General features: G+C 35.2%; 2 protein-coding genes across 3 annotated transcripts in view; one reads left to right on the top strand and one right to left on the bottom strand.

Moving 5' to 3' along the window:
• Window positions 1-372, bottom strand: part of grid1b (glutamate receptor, ionotropic, delta 1b) — a gene marked incomplete at its 3' end in the record, with an annotated part of 390,408 nt that overhangs the window by 290,981 nt on the left and 99,055 nt on the right.
• LOC116671012 (neoverrucotoxin subunit alpha-like) overlaps window positions 1-372 on the top strand; it is a 2,886-nt gene that overhangs the window by 1,010 nt on the left and 1,504 nt on the right. The window contains 2 exon segments of the mRNA XM_032501855.1: window positions 331-368; window positions 371-372. The exon segment at window positions 371-372 is cut by the window's right edge and continues 604 nt beyond it. Of these exon segments, the coding sequence (XP_032357746.1) occupies window positions 331-368; window positions 371-372 (40 nt within the window).

Here is a 372-nt window from a genome sequence, read left to right as displayed (position 1 = left end):
ACACACACACACACACACACACACAAATTCTCCTCTTCATCTCTGAAGTCTAAAAGGCCCATACAGGAAGTTTTATTGTTGTGTTGTTATGCAGTGCATTGATATTGTTGTACAATGTTACCATACCCTCTATTCCAGTAGATCATTATTTAGGTAGGCTCATGTCAAAGAATGAATCAAGCAATGAATATGGAAGAGTTTTAGGGAAATGCTGACAGAAGAATAAGCTGCAACATGTAGAAATGGAAATTATTATTATTAGTTTTCTGTGACTTTACATTAAATGATTTCCTGCTTCATCAGTTGACTGATGGTTTCTATTTTCTACAGGTTTGACATTGTGGGATGATAAAACTCTGCAAGGTAAGATAG

The sequence above is a fragment of the Etheostoma spectabile genome, chromosome 21 (assembly GCF_008692095.1).
Source record: "Etheostoma spectabile isolate EspeVRDwgs_2016 chromosome 21, UIUC_Espe_1.0, whole genome shotgun sequence".
In the NCBI taxonomy this organism is placed as follows: domain Eukaryota; kingdom Metazoa; phylum Chordata; class Actinopteri; order Perciformes; family Percidae; genus Etheostoma; species Etheostoma spectabile.
Note: the sequence above shows the minus strand (reverse complement) of the source record. Positions and strands in the feature narration are given on the sequence as shown.